The sequence below is a fragment of the Stegodyphus dumicola genome, chromosome 7, assembly GCF_044657685.1.
Source record: "Stegodyphus dumicola isolate Sdum_Otavi_A_Nest chromosome 7, ASM4465768v1".
In the NCBI taxonomy this organism is placed as follows: Eukaryota; Metazoa; Arthropoda; class Arachnida; order Araneae; family Eresidae; genus Stegodyphus; species Stegodyphus dumicola.
The window spans coordinates 150953830-150973834 of record NC_140774.1 but is presented as its reverse complement, the minus strand read 5'-3'; the positions used below and the strand labels follow the sequence as shown (position 1 = coordinate 150973834).

The 20005-nt window shown below is 34.8% G+C and overlaps 1 protein-coding gene across 1 annotated transcript in view; it reads left to right on the top strand.

The window, feature by feature from the left end:
• Window positions 1–20005, top strand: part of Lrp4 (LDL receptor related protein 4) — a 1066574-nt gene that overhangs the window by 844977 nt on the left and 201592 nt on the right. Inside the window, exons 16-17 of the mRNA XM_085821440.1 lie at window positions 948–1156; window positions 9578–9765. Of these exons, the coding sequence (XP_085677566.1) occupies window positions 948–1156; window positions 9578–9765 (397 nt within the window). The remainder of the gene's footprint in view (window positions 1–947; window positions 1157–9577; window positions 9766–20005) is intronic.

Below are 20005 nucleotides of genomic sequence, written 5' to 3'. Positions count from 1 at the left end.
CGAAAGCAAAAGAAAATGACTGGCTGGCATCATAGGTGACCCAGTTCTAAATATGTCCAAAACTCGCTGTCTATTACAATAAACCTTTAAACCTGTACAGACATTAGGTATATTTTTGGAAGCAGGCAAGACGAAAAATGAGCCATCGCCTTCGCCGTGAATCGAACCACGGACCCCTGGAATACCAGCCCAGTGTGCAGACCACCACACCACGAAGGCACGCTAAGAAAGAGGGAGAAACACCTAATAAACTGACAAGAAAATTATGCATAAAAGCCGAAAGTGCATGTAAATTCAAAAAATAATTTGAAACAAAAATCTCATTTTATTTCCTTCGTTTTCGTTGCAAAACGAACCTTACTTAAAAAGCAGAACTTGTATAATCAATTTATACTTTGTTTCTCTTTGCCTTTTATATGTCCTGTCATAACCTTGAAAATAACCACTTATTTACAGCTAACATAGAGAGTTCTAAAAAAAGTATGCCTAGATAGAATTTCTGTATAACACTGCTTTTATTAATGTAACATATTAGATGTAGATGCGACATTTTGCTGTGTACAATGCTATTATCAAAAGTAAATTCCGAACAGTATCAAGATAAATCAAATTATCATGGTTTGCAGTTTGATTTAAGTAAAGTGAGACACATTATAATTTCAGTTTGTTTTGATATATAATTTTACACCTTTGTAAGTCAAGTTGTTACTTTAGTATTTAGCAAATGTTTAATTTATTTAATACTGAACAAATTTAAAATGCTAACCCCCAGTTACATTTTTATTCATTTGAAAAATATAGTCTGTTAAATATTATGTGTTTTGACTGTGTCGCAAATATTAAAGAATTAAGATTCAGAAGTATTAAAATCAACGATTAAAATCAATGGCATTAAAAATTAGCATCTTATTAACTTATGTCTGAGAGCATTCTGTGTTTCTTTGCAGAATGGTCTACATTCCTCATTTTCACTCGCCGCAGTGATGTTCGATGGCTGTGCCTCGACTGTGAAGACGACGCTGATGTCGTTTTCCCCTTCCGCAACATCAGCAGCGCCGCGGCATTGGATTTCGACGCGGAGACGGATACCATCTACTGGTCCGACATCACAAATGACACTATTTCCAGATCCACAATTAACGGCTCCCAGCAACAGGTGATAAGAACAGTTTAGAATGCATTTAGTGAATGGCCTAGCGCGTCAGTGGATAAATTGGATCAATAGGGTATACTAGGAATTCATTTCAAGGGATAGAAATTCTTGTTCACTATATACACGGTCAGTTCTTGTTAATAAAGACATATATCTGTGCCAAAACCGACTGGTCTGGTCAAATGACTGACATAATTATATGAAGTTTGAATTTTTAAAATAGAATAAATGAAGGGTTATTTAAATGTTTTCGGTTCACAGTGTCCCGCCAATCCAAATTTGTCCATGGCGCTCAAGTCCATACGACAGTTAAGACGCGCAGATGATGCAATTAGGTTGACTAAATTAAAAGGAAAAAAAATCAGTGAAATACATTTATGATATTACAAACAATGATGCTTACCTGGTACACTCGATCACATTTAATTTTTGGACATAATTCCATAATATTTCTAGGATATCTTTTGTACAATATAATATGCGTATTTGTCAAGAAATAAAATATAAATGTGTGTCACGATTGCTACTCCATCTGGTAAGCATCATCAGTCTGTCACAAACATCTAATTAATCACACTAAATATCTCTACGAAATGCCCAACCGCTGTTAAGATAGCTTCCCGCAAGGCTAGTTTAGGGTTGCCAGAAAATGGCAAGGACATGCAGGTTTGCCAAATTTGGAGCGAAATCGCCCATTTGGCGACATTTGACGACAAAATTAGCGATATGCCAGAGACGGAGCGAGAACATTCTAGAACTAAATTTTTACCAATTTACCCCAGAATGTTATCGAAGGCAGGTCAAAAACTATATAAACCTTGCCTGTACGTGGAATAGTAGTCTATTATCAGTGAATCGTGAGTTTTATGGTGAAGAATATCTTGAGTGTGTTAAGCTCCGAGAGCGATCGACCGAGTCGGGAACTGTATTTAATGTTTTGCCGACCGAGTCGGGAACTGTATTTAATGTCTTCACTATAACCTGATAGCCGAAAGACTGTGTTGTTGATTGTTTCAGCGTGTTTATCGTAGTTGTTCGGTGGTTGCAAACGTATCTTTGGAACTCTCCTATGAAATACTGGCGAATAAATTTTGTTTTGATTCTTCGTTAGTTTTGTCATCCTTCACTCCAAATCCACGAATCCGTCAAACGCAGCAATATATAGTAAAATGACTAATAAGTGACTAAATTCTGGATCTAAATTTAATCCAAGAACTAAAGTGACGCGTTAAAATAATCAAGCAAATTTCGTAGGAAAATATAAAATATCAAAATAATGCTCACACTTTCTAGGTTAACTGGAATTTAAAGTTGGTGCTCTCCAATAAATAGTTTAAATCTCCCCACTAAACAACTTTTGGAATCTCCATTTCAATAGGTTAATATTGTCAGGTTTTGCTAGCTTATAATATGTTTGTTTCATCTTTTTAGAACCAACCAAATTCCTGTTAATCTGGAAACTTTGTAAAAAAAGTTTCTTCGCGCTTTCGTGCTACATATAGAAATAATCCATGTATTTAAAATAAACGCATTTTGATCTGTGTTCATGTTTACCTGATCTTAGAAAACAAGAAATGAGTAACTTAATTAAAAGAGATTAAAAGAAAACAGTCTGACAAACTGTAAAGACTCCCCAAAGCAGTGTTCCTTTCCCATGATAGATAGATTATTTCCTACTTTGTTTCCAAGATACGCTCATGTAAAAATTTTTGTCATATTGTCTTCTGTTTGTTTATTATTATGTTACTTATTTTTTTAATTTCGTGCTATATTCTCTAAATATGAATTCATCTCTTGCATTCTTAAAATTTGCAAATACATCCTTTGTTTTATTGCTAAATCGAAACGTAACAATAATAATAGATGCAAAAGGATTTCAAAAGGAAAAGAGTTTTTTCAATTATAACTGAAAGTAAACAAAGGCAGAATTTTATAAATTTTTAAAGACATTGAATGACTTTTGTTGACAACAATTTGTTCGCTGAAATCCCACAACAGATAGATAAATCTAATATCTTACCTTTAGAAAAGAATATAGCAAAGTATTAATTAATAACATGGCAAATTGAGGTCTTTCTCAATTAATCAAAAGAAAAAATTAGGAGTTAGTTCGTGAAATAGCTAAATAACTATTTATGCTGCATTTTCTATGTCTTTTTGCAGATGAATAAAATAATAAGTAACATAAAGCTGATTATTCACTTGTATTATCAAATAGTTTTCCAAAATTGACATGTCTGATGCTCTAACCGATTCATTGCATTCGTTTTGCCTAGACATCACATTACTTAAAATATTTGTTAATTATTTTTTTCTTTTGCTCAGCGTATAAAAGTGGACCTTAGCAAGTCAGCCAGTCTTTGGTATTGAAATAGAGACATAATTTACTTAAATATGAGAATCGCACATGGGGTTAGCGGTCTGAGAGGAAGGATAGATTCCTGGAGGGCATTCTAGGGGAAAGTGACTCGTATTCATGTTACGCACGAGGAGAACCTCGAAAACAATCTCGTGCAGCAAGCCACACAGTCTAGATTGGAGACCGGGTCTAACTACCTATATTTTGTGAGTTTCACTGCAGAGAGATTAAGATTTTTTTGAAGTAGAAGAGATGAAAAATGAGCAATGCCCTCGCCGGGACTCGAACTACGAACCTCTCGAATACTTGTTGAGCTTGCTGACCACTACATTATGAAGGCATGCTAAGAAGCAGTGGCGGCTCGTGGCTAAAATTAGTGGGGGTGCTGTTCCAAAAAAATTTAACCTTTGTTTTAAAATTATGTAAAAGGAAACAAACATGTATAAAAAGAAAATTTATTTTGAAACTTCATGAAATCTTACAAGAAAAAAATTGAACATTTAATTTCTTTAACCAAAATTATTACAGTTCAATCTTTGTCTAGTCATTTAAAAATGAAATCCATTCCTCTTGTTTTAATTTGCGCGAAAAGCTCAATAATTTTCTCCTTGATCGGATGACAACTGAGGAAATTTTTCTTTATTGAAAGCAATGCAAGCGCATTTAGTCTTTCCGAATTCCTAGTGCTTCTTAGAAAAGTTTTCATTCTATTCAATGTTGAAAAGTAGCATTCTGCCTCTGATGTAGCCATGGGAACTCTCAAGAGAATTTTTATCAGTTTCGTAATTTCACTAAGAACATCATCTAGATTAAGACACAATAACACGCCGAATAAATACTAATTCAGAAGTCAAACAACAAAAATCAGCGTTAATTTACAAAACTTTCACAGGACTAGTTTCGATGGTTTTACCGAACCATCATCTTCAGCTGCAAAACCGCAAATGAACAAGATAGGAAATAATGTTTAGATAAGATAAGAAAGCCTGGACAAGAATAAGCAAGTGGCGCCATCTGTTGGCGAAACCAGAACTAAAACATAATTTCTCTAAAAGCCGAAGGCAAATTTGGATTGGAATTAGGATCGTTAACTAGAACAGAAAGATTTTTATGAATGTGAAATGCCTCTAGAAAATCCAGTTCTCCAATGGAAGATGTTTTTTGAATAATTTTGGCAGCAGAAAAATTGAAAGTGTGATTTTCGGACCAACAATGTTGAGCAACAGAAGACTTCTGTGTTTCCTTTTTTCTAACATATGCCTCATGTTCTTTGACGCGAAATTTTAAGGCTCTCTTAGTTTGGCCAATGTAAATTAAACCGCACTGGCAAGGAATCCTATAAATACCCCAGGAATTCATATCCGGAATGGGGTCCTTGAGTATAGAAGTTGGAATTTTATTGATGGGAGAGTAAACAACCCGAAAGTTAAATTTCTGCAAAATATGTGCAACTTTATAGCTAATTGATGGAAAGAAGGGAATGACAAAAGAATTTTTATAATCTCCTAAAATAAGAGTGTGGCTTTTAGTGTGTTGAGATGAGAATTTTTTAACTGCTTGATTAATAATGTTGGGTGAAAAGCCCCTGTCAATAGCTATTGCTTTTAAATAATTTAGTTCTTCATCAAGGGCTAGTTTGGAGGAGCAAACTTGAAGAGCACGGAAAACATAGGAATAAAATGAAGCTAACTTTTGTTTAGTCGGATGACATGATTTAAAGTGTGGTGGAAGGCAAACCGATGAAGGTTTACGGTAAACTGTAGTACTGAAGTTGGATGTGTTACGTGTGACCAGAATGTCGAGAAACGGAAGAGAATTGCAAGTCTCAAGTTCAAAAGTGAACTGAATAGCAGGATCAATAGAATTCATTGTTGAAAGAACTCTATTTAAATCATCTTTATTACCTTCAAACAGGGTAAAAGTATCGTCTACGTAGCGGAACCATGCCGGGAAGTTTAAAGTTTCAAACAATTTTGATTCATAATAATGCATGTAGATATCAGCCCCCTCAGTCCCATCCTGGCTGATATCTACATGCATTATTATGAATCAAAATTGTTTGAAACTTTAAACTTCCCGGCATGGTTCCGCTACGTAGACGATACTTTTACCCTGTTTGAAGGTAATAAAGATGATTTAAATAGAGTTCTTTCAACAATGAATTCTATTGATCCTGCTATTCAGTTCACTTTTGAACTTGAGACTTGCAATTCTCTTCCGTTTCTCGACATTCTGGTCACACGTAACACATCCAACTTCAGTACTACAGTTTACCGTAAACCTTCATCGGTTTGCCTTCCACCACACTTTAAATCATGTCATCCGACTAAACAAAAGTTAGCTTCATTTTATTCCTATGTTTTCCGTGCTCTTCAAGTTTGCTCCTCCAAACTAGCCCTTGATGAAGAACTAAATTATTTAAAAGCAATAGCTATTGACAGGGGCTTTTCACCCAACATTATTAATCAAGCAGTTAAAAAATTCTCATCTCAACACACTAAAAGCCACACTCTTATTTTAGGAGATTATAAAAATTCTTTTGTCATTCCCTTCTTTCCATCAATTAGCTATAAAGTTGCACATATTTTGCAGAAATTTAACTTTCGGGTTGTTTACTCTCCCATCAATAAAATTCCAACTTCTATACTCAAGGACCCCATTCCGGATATGAATTCCTGGGGTATTTATAGGATTCCTTGCCAGTGCGGTTTAATTTACATTGGCCAAACTAAGAGAGCCTTAAAATTTCGCGTCAAAGAACATGAGGCATATGTTAGAAAAAAGGAAACACAGAAGTCTTCTGTTGCTCAACATTGTTGGTCCGAAAATCACACTTTCAATTTTTCTGCTGCCAAAATTATTCAAAAAACATCTTCCATTGGAGAACTGGATTTTCTAGAGGCATTTCACATTCATAAAAATCTTTCTGTTCTAGTTAACGATCCTAATTCCAATCCAAATTTGCCTTCGGCTTTTAGAGAAATTATGTTTTAGTTCTGGTTTCGCCAACAGATGGCGCCACTTGCTTATTCTTGTCCAGGCTTTCTTATCTTATCTAAACATTATTTCCTATCTTGTTCATTTGCGGTTTTGCAGCTGAAGATGATGGTTCGGTAAAACCATCGAAACTAGTCCTGTGAAAGTTTTGTAAATTAACGCTGATTTTTGTTGTTTGACTTCTGAATTAGTATCATCTAGATTATTTTCGAAGATAAATTTCAGTAGCTCAATTAATTTGCAGTATTCATGGATATCAGACCTACAATAAAATACTTTTAGTTCAGTTTCAAGCTTTTCTTTTCCAATCATTGGATATGCTTCAGTGGACAGTACTATTTCTTCTGTAGAATGCTCATTCCTAAAACTAAGCATTTCTTGTTAAACAATTTAACGGCTGCTAAGTGTTTAGTGGAAGAATATCTGTGCATTATATCAATACAAAGTATAAAGTCACATATTTCCTTAGCTTCTGCCATCAGTGTCTTTGAAAAATTCTTAATTCTCTTTGAGTTTCTTAATTCTAAAATAGCAGTTTTGAAAACTTTAAACACACTAATTTCTCTGGATTGCATTTAGTTGTATATTATTTCAGCAAGAGGTATCTGATAAAAAATCTCTAACCGAAACTTGAAATTATCATCATTTAGATATTTTAAAATTCCTATTGCTTTTGCAATAGTTTGATCTACATTTTATGTTGACTGAATTTCAGTAAGGCAATTTTTTAATATTTGCAAATTTTCATGAACTCTGTTTATGGTCCGTATGATAAAGTTCCACCTTGTGGAGGAATACCACACGCGCGGAGTAAAAAGAAATCACGTTTTCAGCAACATGCCAGAATTTCGGCACTGCAAGAGCGACAGTGCTCTTCTCTCTACCCGGCTCGCGTGCTGCTGTGTGCGCATTCGCAGAACAGCCAAACACCACGTTGCTGGAACTGTGAAGCGCGCAGTTCCAAACAAAGACTTTCGTACCTTTTTCACAAAGTGGGGGATAGCTTAGCTACTGACATTAAGCTTAAGGATTATGTATTGTAGAAGTATAAAGAAAGAATTAAAGACTAAAGGGCACACTATATTAAATATTAAAAATAATAATAAGTGGAAATAGGGGGAGCTGCAGTTCCACAGTGCTTATTACGAGCCGCCACTGCTAAGAAGACGAGAGAAATACCTTATATCACCACCCGGCTACTAGGGAGGCACCATATTAAAGTTTACTTCTAAATGATACATATATTTTAAAAATTTCATAATACTACACTTTAAACCGATCATTTTGAGGAATTTTGTTCTCAAAATTTTAGTTTCGCAATGACTTTTCAGCCGAATACTAAAGACAATTCCGTTTATCAAAATTTATTACATGCCACCTATGGTATAGTTGTTTTTTTATATGACCACTTTATACGCATTTACTTCTTGATGTACGTAGCGTATTCGGAAACTAAGTACCGTTTCATTCTAGCGCCGTCGCAGCGCTGTGTTAGGCGTCCCGCGCATGCGCGCTAGTCTTTCTTGTTCACTGACTTTCAATTGCCGCCATTTTGGTTGCTCTATGTTGTGTTTTCAGTTTGCTGTGCGCATTCAAAATGTTTAAGAAAATTAGTTCTCCCGCTGACTGTGAGATTCGTGCCGTATTAAATTTTTGAACGCGAGGAATGTTAAACCGGCCGAAATTTATCGTCAAGTGACAGAAGTTTACGGTGAATACGCGATAAGTGATGGAATGGTGAGAAAGTGGGTAAGAATGTTTAATTCTGTTGTCACCGATGATTTGGTAAGGAAAGTTGATGAAGCATTTCATGAGAACAGACGCTTCACAATTATCGCAAACTGTGTTCCCGATGGGTTCCAAAAATGCTCACTGATGTTCACAAAACAAAGCGACTTGGTAGTGCCCTGACATTTCTCACGCGGTACAGTGATGAGGGAGAAAACCTTTTAAACCAAATTGTGACAGGCGATGAAACTTGGGTGTGTCATTTCACACCAGAATCGAAACAACAATGGATGGAGTGGAGACACACTCATTCTCTGAAAAAACAAAAGTTCAAAGTGACAATGTCATCACAAAAATTCATGTGCACTGTCTTCTGGCATAGGAAAGGCATTTTGCTTACTGAATTTCTTCCCAGGGGTGAAACCATTAATGCGGCACGATATTGTGAGACTTTAACAAAACTAAGGCGTGCCATTCAAAACAAACGAAGAGGAATGCTCAGTAAAGGAATTGTGTTGCTCCATGACAATGCTGGGCCCCATACTGCTGGTATCACTCAATCGTTAATTCGACAGTTTCATTGGGAGCAGTTCGATCACCCGCCGTACAGCCCGAACTTGGCTTGGTGGCAAGCGCTTTGGATCTGACGATGACACGAAAAATGCTGTGGAGTCGTGGTTATCGAAACTGGCGGGAAGTTTCTTTGACGATAGTATACAAAAACTGGTCACCCGCTATGACAAGTGTTTGATCATTTTCGGAAACTATGTTGAAAAATAGTTTAAGACATGTATTTTCATGTAAAAATAAAATTGGATTCGAAAAAATTGTTTTACTATTTTTTTTTTTTTTTTTTTTTCAAAACGGTACTTAGTTTCCGAATACGCCTCGTATGTATACGAATTACTTTTTGGTTGATTAGCTTTTCTTCCCAGACTTAACAAAATAATTCCTCTGATCTTTCAATAATTATCCATTTGGATGATAAGGAAACTAAATTGCAAGGTGGTAACTAAGACACAATAACACGTCGAACAAATACTAATTCAGAAGTCAAACAACAAAAATTAGCGTTATATTTTCAAATTCACAGACAGACGCAAGGAAACGAAAACCACGCGAAAAAAAGAAAGCAAAAAATAAGCCTGTTTGGGGCATCTATAATTAAGACACAATAACACGCCGAACAAATACTAATTCAGAAGTCAAACAACAAAAACAAAATGCAAGTGAATGCCTGTGAAAATTTGCAAAGTGGTACTTTATGCTCAAACTTAATCTAATTTTGCGATTGAAATATCGTGTATTTTATATAACTTTTCTCTTGTTACTCATCGTAGGTTGTAATAGAAAACACATTAGAAAGTCCAGATGGATTGGCCATTGATTGGGTAACAAGGAAACTGTATTGGACAGATTCAGGTACTCATAGAATAGAAGTTTCTAACTTCGATGGAGCAATGCGGACAATTCTAGTTTGGGAAGCTCTCGAGAAGCCAAGAGATATAATAGTGGATCCAGTCACTGGGTAATAATTTTAATTATAAAACAATTGTTAACTAATTGCTTCTTTTGTTAGTTTACTGTAGCGTTTTATGAATTCCATATCTCATATTAATATTATTGCTTTAATTAAATAACAACACTTTTCTTTGTGCTGGGAGATATTTTAAACAGATTTCGTTGAGCTTTCCATTTATATTAAAGTTTAATATTTATTAACACAATCTCAATTGTGGTTATATATAATGTTGTGAACAAAGCAATATTTGTTTGCAGCTAAATTGTAATGAAAAATTTTTACTTATAAGGGAAAATTCATTAGTTAATGATATATTATCCATTACTTTTTAAAACTATTTTTTATAATTCGACAGTTTCATAATTTCACCCTTATAAATGTCTTTAGTTTATGAATTGAAAAACTGACAGACTGCGTAATGATCATCATGTGCTGCAGAAAATGAAACAGATGAATTTGCCAATTGAAAATACTGGTCGTTTTCCCTTTGTCACCCTTCACTGTCTTGCTGGAGGATTTCTCCTTTTCTGTTGATCATTGCTAAGCGTTTGATGAGCAAAGATTCATGCAGACGTTTGAATCGACGACATCATATTTCCAAATTGATGGCCGTGTTCATTTCCAGCAACTAAATCTATATAACACCTTCCATAACCTATCATAAACAAAGCTTGATTTCTTTAAATTTAAATTAAATAAAGCTCTCGGAAAGGCTCGGCTAACTAACTAATGACAAGTTTGACTAAGGCTCGGCTACTTTTCTTGGCATTGTACATTAACATAAAAGATACATGTTTTGCTACTGGTGATGATGAAACCGTAAAATATATCAACCATTTGCGATTTCAAAAAGGAAGGGGGAATGTTCAAATAATAGCGCATATTCTTGGCTTAACGTTGGTAAGGTACTGGAATTCTCTTTTCATTTATCTTTCTGAGCTTATTATAACTAGCATCCTTGCTGCGATAGCTGCTTCATGGATATACATTCTAAGATCAACTTAAACTATAGCAGCCAGTTGTTAATTAACCACATCTGATTGTTTGACCCATTTTAGAAGTCACTAAGCTCATAATCAACTGACCTAAAACATTCGAACTAATGACGTCAATGAACTAATGACAAGTTTGACGTCTACTAATGACGTCAATGAACTAATGACAAGTTTGACGTCTACTAATGACGTCACTATAAACATCTCAGATGTTTCTTGTAGCTTGTATAACAGTACTGCAGCTTCAAAACTCGTATAATGTATTCCGTGTACCTTTCAACTTCCATTAAGAAGAGAAAAATACAAAATATTCTTTAATCAACTGACAAGTATTACCTTTGAACCTGATAACCGCAGTATTCAAGCATACGGTAATATATTTTCAGATAAAGCATAAAACGATTTTAAATATGCATGGGATAAAACCGTCATTATTTTCTTTAAAACTGAGCTCATTTTAATTTAGAAGAATGTCTGTCCCTTTAAAGCATTACAATTACATAGGGATAGAGTAAGATCGAGAAATTATTTCTGATTGATGGCTGATTGATGTAGATAATTTATTTTTATATTAAAATTATTAGAATAAATTGCTTTATGATGCTAAGCATATGTTCGGAAATTTACTAATAAACAACATTGAAAACTATAGTAAAAAGGTTTGTGATTAATTTTAAATATAACTAATGCAAAAATTTCCGATTTTATAGACAGCATTTTGTACATTTGAAATATTTAAGTTGATTACTTCTTAATTTGATTGATTTGTACCAATAGTCAAATAAATACCCCAGAATTCTTCATTTAGGAATCCATTTTAAAAGCCCAGTGTCTCTCAGACTTTGTTACCTCACCAGTGTTAGATAATCACTCGTCCCTTTCCTTGAAATATTCATATACGTTTATTTAAATTTAAATTATTTTTAATGTATTTTAGAAATTAAATAATAAAAAGTATACAAAATATTCATAAACGCCGAATCTTGAATAAAAGCAGCTTTTTATATTCACAAACTAAAACCAGACACTTAACAGGCAAATAAAAGGCTTGCCACAGAAACTATAAAATACCTCCCAGGGAAGGAATTTCCTTCTTGTTCACAAACCTTAGTGTAGACGTAAATTGCAAAATGTCGATAATATTTAGATGCTAGTTTCGATTTTTAGTAAATTATACTGTAAAATTATTAGTATTTGCCTATCATCGCAGAAAATTTTCTTTCGAAAATGTAACTGTCCCTCTGGTTAAAATGATGGTCATGTTTGGAATTTTCAGTTATTACATGACCCGTATATCCAGTAAGCGATCTAATGTCACAGCGTCATTTGTAATGTTTTCTAACGTAAAAAAAAAGCGTATGTTTTATTCATTTTATGTGCAATTAAAACGATCATAAATGGAATTAATAATAAAAACTATTTTTAATTGAAGAAGGCTGTTCGAACACTTGTTAAATTTACTTAAGTTCACGCCGGGAAATAATGTTATGAATCTTACTTCACGGCACCAATGTTATGAAGAAAAGAAAGTTTCGACCATAGGTTAAATAGTTTTTACTTCTAGGTACCATGTTATATCTGAAATTCCTATATTGTTAAATGTTAAATATGAAACTACTTGCCGTTAAAGGGAGTGATCGTATAGTGAAACGTGTACAGCATTTTTGCGTTGTGAAAAAAATGCATTCCGGGACCGCGCCGTGAGAGGATCGAAAACATAAAACATATACAAGATATAAAGGAAAAGTTCATATTAAATATATAAAGAAAACATACTGTAAGAGGTTCCAGATTAAATATCAGTTTATTCAATTACAACACAATAAGAAAAATCTTAACCTCATCTGAGAGTCTGTTCATTTAAATTCATAAAAGACTTAAGGTTTGTCTGGTGATTTAAAAGAACGGAAAGGGAAACAATTTAAGGCCTGAGAGTTAAATTTTAGATTTGACGTTGTTTTTTTTTTTACTGCTAAGGACGTTTTTGAAAAAACTTGCCTAAAGTTCCAACACACCAAAAAAAATAATATTTATCTTGAGTGGACATCTTGAAGTGGAGGAGAGCTCATATCTTAGTTCTATCCTTACGTCACTTGGCAAATCCGCAAGACAGAGACTCGAACGGCACGACAATAAATTACATCAGCTATACCGTCAAATCTTACGCCTGCTACTGTTTTCCATAGAAGAAAATTATTCCCACTGGAAGCAAGAGAACAGCTTACACCGCACGGCTGTCTGCCCAGACTCTCAGCTCCACCAAGGAAAACGTAGACAATTAAGCTAGGCATTTTAGAGAACGGCTAACGCAGGCTTCCAGTTGACTAAGGTGACATAATTCCTTCTGTTTTCAAGTCGGAGTTCAGAGGACATCGTGCTGACTTTTGCCGATACAGATAGAGACCCAAGTCTCTGTTAATTTTTTTGTTATTCGCTCAACAGTTTTTTTTTTCTTCGCATTTTTGAGAAAACCCGCGGCCGGGGAGCATAATTGCCGCTCCCCACCGGAAGCACAGCTCGATGCCGACTAAATCTTTTCCTTTCTCCTTCGCAACACCCACAAGTTTTTTCTCAGTCTCCGTCAACAAGTCCGTCAAGCCCGAAAATCAGCGAGTCAGTCAGAGAGTGCCTAAGCGAGTCCAGAGTAAGTGTGTCTCGCCTCTTAACCAAAACGCGGCCGGGGAGCATATTTGCCGCTCCCCGCCGGAAAACACCTCTCGGAGTCACTTACATTTTGTCCAGCAAGCCCAAAAATCAGCGAGTCAGTCCGAGAGTCAGCCAAAAGTAAGTGTGTCCAACTCAAATTTCCTTTTTGTCCTTCACCAAACGGGCTCCCACTATGGCTTCACTTATCGCCCCCTTAATTATGGCAAAATCTTCGTTTTCAACTCCAGAATGCGGAAATAAGGGTGATCGCGCATGCGCGCCCTTCTTCACTTAGCCAACAACCGGACCCTCAATCGCCAAAACCTGAATGACTTACATTGAAAGACAAGTAGCAACCTTTGACCTTTCCGTCGCGTACTTTCCTCTCTTAAGGTCAACTAACAATGAAAATTCTTTCTCGAACATTCTAAAGCGCGCGAAATCATGACTTGGCGAAAATTGCCTCCCTTTCCCTGCTTCTTTCACAATGAATAAAAGTTTGTACAAGATTTACAAATAGAGTAAAATAAATAATATTCTTTTAAACTAAATAATATTCCCAGAAGCATCTGTCTTTCCCCAAAAATTAAAGCCTTAAATTAAATAATTCAGAATCAAAATAAAATTTAAATTTCCATAAATCATAAAATCATGCACCTAATTTTTTTTATAACGCTATCAGATAATTTCTCTACATAACATTCCTTTCCCCTAAGGAATTAAATTTTGGTTTACCAAAATTTAGCAGACAGACACTTCTTGAAATACCATGACTCATACTGTGCAATAAGGCTAAAGGATAACATAATGTAACAATATTTCACACGACTCCTTGGTAACAGTGACGTTACTGACACATTAAATTCCAAGTCCAAAATGTGCAAGTAAAACAACAAGATTAATCAAAGCAATTACTAATTAAAATACTCAAGGAAGATCATCAAAAACAATTAATCAAAAACATCAATTAAATCACTTAATTAATTAAACCTAGAAATACTCAGAACACATACAAAAATAAAAATATAAAATAAGGCGTTAATCACAAACAAAATATGTCTAAGATCAATCAATAATTTTATGGCAAAAAGAATTTCTCTTTTTTTTTTTTTTTTCAGTTCAATACATCACACTAGTGTTGCAGTCTCTGTGTGGCCACATTCCTGCACGTTTATTTATCTATTCATTCCCTTTCAGTCCATTAATGTAAACAATTTCACCTGAGGTCGAGCACATTCTACTATTGTGACAATTCCTGCTGAGCACAATCATGGAGTACATTAAATGAGCACGGAGTTGTCAATGCAAGCCAGGGAAAACCCTGTAGTTAGAAATCATTGTGTTAACAACTCCCCCCTGCAGCCTTCAACGCGAGAAAATGAAAGCAACCAACCCCTGAATGTGAACTCAGCACCACAATACTCCTTAGTACAGGAACTTGACCTTAAAAGAAACCAGATTTCACCCTCCTACGTCTCACCTTCGACCAAGGAAGAACAATCACTCTTTCAAAGTTGAAGAAGACTTTATCTTTCAATTTTTCCCTTACGATAGATAAGCCACTGAATGTGTTCGGATACTCACACCCGAAGAAAGAAATAATCTAAATAATTGTTCACAAAAAAAAAAAAAAAAAAAAAAAAAAAAAATGAAATAAATAAAAATAAGATAATTAACTCGCCGCAGATACATAAAATACATTCCTGAGAAAATAAACACACTAATAATTCAAACAATTCCAAATAAAATATGTCACATGAACGTATTCAAATAAGGAGTAAAGACCCCTAAGTACTACGAAATTGAATAACTTCTAAGATTGAATCCCAAACAGTCACGTCTAAGAACAGAAGCGGCCTGATCAGGGCCAAGCATTAGAAAAGAAAAGAACGTTACAACACAAGGAACCTCGGAACCAGCCGAAAATACCCCACACAAAGATCAGAAAGAAGGAAAACGTGATTGTCCAAAAATTCAATCCAACCAAAATCAATTCCGAGAATGAACATAACGAATACGCTGTGCAAATACCAATTAGAATTTTATCCAAAACACACAAAAATAATAGTAATAATACAACCTAATGTATATACAAAATGACGTTTGGCCAATAATTACAAACAGATACTACCAAGATACACATATAGACATAAAATGAAAATACAATTAAACTGTAAAAATTTCGTACATAATTCAAATGAGCAATGAGATCAGCGATACTTAAAAAAAATTTAAACTGCAATACCTAAACAAATACACAAATAGTCATTATGTTAAACCATATCAAGTCAAAAAATATTTCACTGTAATTCAAATCAAGCCAAAAAAAAAATCAACCAGCAAGAGTGAAGTGCCGCTAAAAATTTCAAACCTCACGGTAAACACTAGTGAGTAACAACACCAAACTTAAGTCCCCTTAGTAAGACAACACAAAAAAAAAAAAAAAAAAAAAAAAAAAAAAAAATCCAGTAATTCTAAAAATCCCTGAAGTCCACGAGAAAAAAAATTCAACCTAGTCAAAGAAATCAATCAAAGCTGGACTGAAGCACGTTACTAGAACACTAAATAAAATATCACAAATCAAAAAAAAAGTGTTCAAAAGAAACCCCCCAATTTAGGCAAAAACTGAGATCTATTCTGCATCAGACTTTTTCAAAACGTTGTATAGTAACCTAAGTAGCAGCCATCAGCAACACCTCCAACCAAACAAAAGAAACAAAGTAACTCTTTACCGCGTCCATGTAAGCTGAGAAAAGCGCTGTATTATAAATGACAGACTCAAACTTTACGTATCAAGCAAACCTCCAGACACGTTGAAAGAGAACATAAGATCTCTTATCTCGGAAAGAAAAGTGCGCTGACCGAAACGTTACAATCCTGAACCAACACAATGAAAGAGATACAACAATAGATTTCTCAGATAACAAGTTCCTGTTTGCCCCCGGTGTAAGAGGTCAAGTGCCACCATGAAGTGCAAGTATTTACAAGAAAACGAGCTTTCAGGACATTACAACTTCACGCAAGACCTAACTGCAAGCAACAAATGCAAAGTTCTCAAAAGTGCTAAACTAAAAAAAAAATACTCATAACTCGTAACTCAAAAATCCCTAAAATCACACAAATGAAATCCATAACTCAAATTCTACTATTGTCCTATGACCACAGAAAATCTCAATTCTTCCACAGAAACTAACATCAGAGAACTTACATTTTACGGACCTTGGCAGAAACCACCAAAACAAAACAAAAACCTGATACAACTATCTTGATACTACCAATTCAAATACAAAACTTAAGCCAAAACAAGAATTAACCCCAAATTCAGCAACAAGTCCAACCAAGAAAGAAATTCAATAACTCAAATCAATTCTATTACGATTCACTAGCAAATTCAAGACAAACTACTTGTAATCAACAGAAAATTCCCACACATGAGTACAGAGCAAAAGTAACTAATCTTCTCAAACTTATTTCAAAAATTTCATAAAACCAATTCCCGTTGTCACCAAAATTCTCATTAAAATTCACTTTCTACAATACACAAGACTAACTCAATTTCTACTGTTTAAACAATTCTCACATGACAACTCTTCACCAACTTAAAACTCAGAAGATAACTAATCTCAATTACTCTGACTCATTAAACTAATTAGAACTTCACTCAAGCTGAAGAATACAATCCAAACAAAAAAAAAAAAAAAAAAAATTAAATAACCAAACATCACTATTGCTGATCTCAGGCAAAAATCCAAATCTAACCCATGTTAACTTTAAAACAGAATTTTTCAATAAAAAAAAACAATCTACAATTTTTTACTCATTCATTTGTATCATTATGCCTTCAGAACTTATAAAATTCATTGCTCCATACTAAATTAAATTACTAACACATTACACAATATACTGGAATCATATCAAAACAATGTAATCAAAAAAATAATAAGATACTTGGTAAGCTAGATAATCATGAAAACATTACATACATTTCACAAAATATTATTCAATTAATTCAAAAAAATCAAAATTTCTCTAACGTTACCCCTCACAATTACACATTTCACAAGATTCTAGGTTAAATAAGTAGCAAAAACACAAAAAAAATTTCTAGCTACGCATAGCTATGGCTTGTCTCATTCAGTAAAATAATTAGAGTCTTTAATCTCTTTCTCTTAGAAGTGCTCAAAAAATGAGTCCAGTTTTTAAAGACAAGCACTCGAAACTTGTTACAAGGATATACAAATAGCATAGGATTATCGTGAAATAATTCATTTTCCATCTTGTATCATAAATCAGTACGTCGAAAATCAAAAAGACACATCTAGAAAACACTCAAGGATTTCCAACAGTAAAAATGTACAGTACCTATTCTGCTACATTAAAAAGATATTTTTCCTAATTTTAAAGTTCAATTCTGTGTGCCTAACGTTAAAGTCCAAAATTCCTGAAATTCACACAAATCCTCAAAATTTATCCTCTAGTATTAACAAATAAGCAAACACAAATCAAAAACTCTAATTAATCCTAGCACATAAAATTTAACACCTTCGTAAAACATTAAGTTATACGAAATAATAAATTCAAAAAATGAGCTACCGATTCGATCCTTCACTAAGCAGAGGTCACGGCACCAATGTTATATTAAAAGTTTCGTGAGAGGATCGTATAAACACAAAAAAAAAAAAATATACACTTATCTGGTGTAGGCATCTTGAAGTGGAGGAGAGCTCATATTTTAGTTCTATCCTTACGTCACTTGGCAAATCCGCAAGACAGAGACTCGAACGGCACGACAATAAATTACATCAGCTATACCGTCAAATCTTACGCCTGCTACTGTTTTCCATAGAAGAAAATTATTCCCACTGGAAGCAAGAGAACAGCTTACACCGCACGGCTGTCTGCCCAGACTCTCAGCTCCACCAAGGAAAACGTAGACAATTAAGCTAGGCATTTTAGAGAACGGCTAACGCAGGCTTCCAGTTGACTAAGGTGACATAATTCCTTCTGTTTTCAAGTCGGAGTTCAGAGGACATCGTGCTGACTTTTGCCGATACAGATAGAGACCCAAGTCTCTGTTAATTTTTTTGTTATTCGCTCAACAGTTTTTTTTTTCTTCGCATTTTTGAGAAAACCCGCGGCCGGGGAGCATAATTGCATCTCCCCGCCGGAAGCACAGCTCGATGCCGACTAAATCTTTTCCTTTCTCCTTCGCAACACCCACAAGTTTTTTCTCAGTCTCCGTCAACAAGTCCGTCAAGCCCGAAAATCAGCGAGTCAGTCAGAGAGTGCCTAAGCGAGTCCAGAGTAAGTGTGTCTCGCCTCTTAACCAAAACGCGGCCGGGGAGCATATTTGCCGCTCCCCGCCGGAAAACACCTCTCGGAGTCACTTACATTTTGTCCAGCAAGCCCAAAAATCAGCGAGTCAGTCCGAGAGTCAGCCAAAAGTAAGTGTGTCCAACTCAAATTTCCTTCTTGTCCTTCACCAAACGGGCTCCCACTATGGCTTCACTTATCGCCCCCTTAATTATGGCAAAATCTTCGTTTTCAACTCCAGAATGCGGAAATAAGGGTGATCGCGCATGCGCGCCCTTCTTCACTTAGCCAACAACCGGACCCTCAATCGCCAAAACCTGAATGACTTACATTGAAAGACAAGTAGCAACCTTTGACCTTTCCGTCACGTACTTTCCTCTCTTAAGGTCAACTAACAATGAAAATTCTTTCTCGAACATTCTAAAGCGCGCGAAATCATGACTTGGCGAAAATTGCCTCCCTTTCCCTGCTTCTTTCACAATGAATAAAAGTTTGTACAAGATTTACAAATAGAGTAAAATAAATAATATTCTTTTAAACTAAATAATATTCCCAGAAGCATCTGTCTTTCCCCAAAAATTAAAGCCTTAAATTAAATAATTCAGAATCAAAATAAAATTTAAATTTCCATAAATCATAAAATCATGCACCTAATTTTTTTATAACGCTATCAGATAATTTCTCTACATAACACACTCATGAACAGTTTTGAATATTTCAAGGAAATGCTGTAAAATCTTAGATCACATTTTATTGGAATGGCACAGGAATTACATTTTGAAGTCCAGTCCGAAGCTTCCTACAGAATAGCTTGGTAATACTTATAAAGTATTACTATAAAGATGAAGACATCCGTTCATTGAAGAAAGGAATAAAACAACTTAGAGAAAATTCGAGAAAAAGCATATCAAAGTTCTTGACGACTGAAGCTTTACAAAATTAGAACAACATCTCAACCGTTCTTCTCCAAACTATTTCTGCAACATAAAAAGTCTTCAAAAGATTCATACTGTTTGCCAAACTGTTCTGCAGTATTTTTCCAGAACACTAAAGAGGCTTTGGTTGTAAGATAAGACAAGTTTTACCTGAAGGGACAGAAACTAGTGCAGAGAGAACGTAAAGTTCTGATTTTTGGCAAGGCAAGTCTAGGGGTCTTCATGATTAATGCCTTATAATAAATCATTCTCGGTTGCAGTTGATGAAATGTAAATTCCAATTTTCAGAGGTGTTTAAAATGAAACGCAGGCTGGCTGAAACACCTGTATGTGTAGGATAATTATCACTGGCTTTTT